A 2,500-nucleotide genomic window follows, 5' to 3' on the forward strand; every position below is an offset into this window, starting at 1 on the left:
AATAGAGAATTAAAGTATTAGAGAAAGATTAGTAAAATATGTCCAGACCCTGGTGCAGACCCTGGTCCAGACACTGGTGCAGACCCCGGTCCAGACACTGGTCCAGACACTGGTCCAGACCCTGGTCCAGACACTGGTGCAGACACTGGTGCAGACCCTGGTCCAGACACTGGTGCAGACACTGGTGCAGACCCCGGTCCAGACACTGGTCCAGACACTGGTCCAGACACTGGTGCAGACACTGGTGCAGACACTGGTGCAGACACTGGTCCAGACACTGGTCCAGACACTGGTGCAGACACTGGTCCAGACACTGGTGCAGACACTGGTCCAGACACTAGTGCAGACCCTGGTCCATACACTGGTCCAGACCCTGGTGCAGACACTAGTCCAGACCCTGGTGCAGACCCTGGTCCAGATACTAGTGCAGACACTGGTCCAGACACTGGTGCAGACACTAGTGCAGACCCTGGTCCAGACACTGGTCCAGACCCTGGTGCAGACACTAGTCCAGACCCTGGTGCAGACCCTGGTCCAGATACTAGTGCAGACACTGGTCCAGACCCTGGTCCAGACCCGGGTGCAGACACTGGTCCAGACCCTGGTGCAGACCCTGGTGCAGACCCTGGTCCAGATACTAGTGCAGACACTGGTCCAGACCCTGGTCCAGACACTGGTCCAGACCCGGGTGCAGACACTGGTGCAGACACTGGTGCAGACCCTGGTCCAGACCCGGGTGCAGACACTCGTCCAGACCCTGGTGCAGACCCTGGTCCAGACATTGGTGCAGACAGTGGTTCAGACCCTGGTGCAGACGCGGGTGCAGACCCTGGTCCAGACACTGGTGCAGACCCTGGTGCAGACACTGGTGCAGACGCGGGTGCAGACCCTGGTCCAGACACTGGTGCAGACCCTGGTGCAGACCCTGGTCCAGACCCTGGTGCAGACCCTGTGGGGTTCCTCACCTTGAACTGTTTGTGTGGGGGGAAGCCGAGCTCCTGCAGCAGGACTGAGATGTAGATCAGGTCCAGGCAGAGAAAGGGACTCTGCAGAGGACTGAGGGCCAGACCGCTGCACACTGAGACGACACAGAGGATGAGTTCAAGACCTGGTTTTATTCAGTCTCTGGAACCAGAACCTTTTATTTGTCATGGTGGGTTGCGCAACATTGGACAATAACAGTAAACAATCAACAACAATCAACACATATGAAACATATTAAATGTACAGAAGAATATCAAATATCAACTACTTTAAGAGCTTCTGATTGGAGGGACCTGATCCACGGGAGGGGCCCGACCCGCTAAAGGGACCCGACCCCAACCCTCTAAAAGGACCCAACCCTCTAAAAGGGACCCGACTCCCAGGACGGCCCCAACCCTCTAAAAGGACCCGACTCCCAGGACGGCCCCAACCCTCTAAAAGGACCCAACCCTCTAAAAGGGACCCGACTCCCAGGAGGGCCCCAACCCTCTAAAAGAACCCGACCCTCTAAAAGGACCCGACTCCCAGGACGGCCCCAACCCTCTAAAAGGACCCGACTCCCAGGACGGCCCCAACCCTCTAAAAGGACCCAACCCTCTAAAAGGGACCCGACTCCCAGGACGGCCCCAACCCTCTAAAAGGATCCGACTCCCAGAACGGCCCCAACCCTCTAAAAGGACCCGACCCTCTAAAAGGGACCCGACTCCCAGGACGGCCCCAACCCTCTAAAAGGACCCAACCCTTTAAAAAGGGACCCGACTCCCAGGAGGGCCCCAACCCTCTAAAAGGACCCGACTCCCAGGAGGGCCCCAACCCTCTAAAAGGACCCGACTCCCAGAACGGCCTCAACCCTCTAAAAGGACCCGACTCCCATGACGGCCCCAACCCTCTAAAAGGACCCGACCCTATAAAAGGGACCCGACTCCCAGGAGGGCCCTAACCCTCTAAAAGGACCCGACTCCCAGAACGGCCCCAACCCTCTAAAAGGACCCGACTCCCCGAACGGCCCCAACCCTCTAAAAGGACCCGACCCCAACCCTCTAAAAGGACCCAACCCTCTAAAAGGGACCCGACTCCCAGGACGGCCCCAACCCTCTGAAAGGACCCGACTCCCAGGACGGCCCCAACCCTCTAAAAGGACCCGACCCTCTAAAAGGGACCCGACTCCCAGGAGGGCCCCAACCCTCTAAAAGGACCCGACTCCCAGGAGGGCCCCAACCCTCTAAAAGGACCCGACTCCCAGGAGGGCCCCAACCCTCTAAAAGGACCCGACTCCCAGAACGGCCTCAACCCTCTAAAAGGACCCGACTCCCATGACGGCCCCAACCCTCTAAAAGGACCCGACCCTATAAAAGGGACCCGACTCCCAGGAGGGCCCTAACCCTCTAAAAGGACCCGACTCCCAGAACGGCCCCAACCCTCTAAAAGGACCCGACTCCCCGAACGGCCCCAACCCTCTAAAAGGACCCGACCCCAACCCTCTAAAAGGACCCAACCCTCTAAAAGGGACCCGACT

The 2,500-nt window shown here is 58.4% G+C and overlaps 1 protein-coding gene across 3 annotated transcripts in view; it reads right to left on the minus strand.

Moving 5' to 3' along the window:
* entpd6 (ectonucleoside triphosphate diphosphohydrolase 6) overlaps positions 1-2,500 on the minus strand; it is a 24,626-nt gene that overhangs the window by 574 nt on the left and 21,552 nt on the right. For all 3 annotated transcript variants that reach the window (XM_034552130.1, XM_034552131.1, XM_034552132.1), the window contains one exon: positions 966-1,078. In XM_034552130.1, the coding sequence (XP_034408021.1) occupies positions 966-1,078 (113 nt within the window). Of the gene's footprint in view, positions 1-965; positions 1,079-2,500 lie in introns of those variants that run through there.

The sequence above is a fragment of the Cyclopterus lumpus genome, chromosome 15 (genome assembly GCF_009769545.1).
Source record: "Cyclopterus lumpus isolate fCycLum1 chromosome 15, fCycLum1.pri, whole genome shotgun sequence".
NCBI lineage: Eukaryota > Metazoa > Chordata > Actinopteri > Perciformes > Cyclopteridae > Cyclopterus > Cyclopterus lumpus.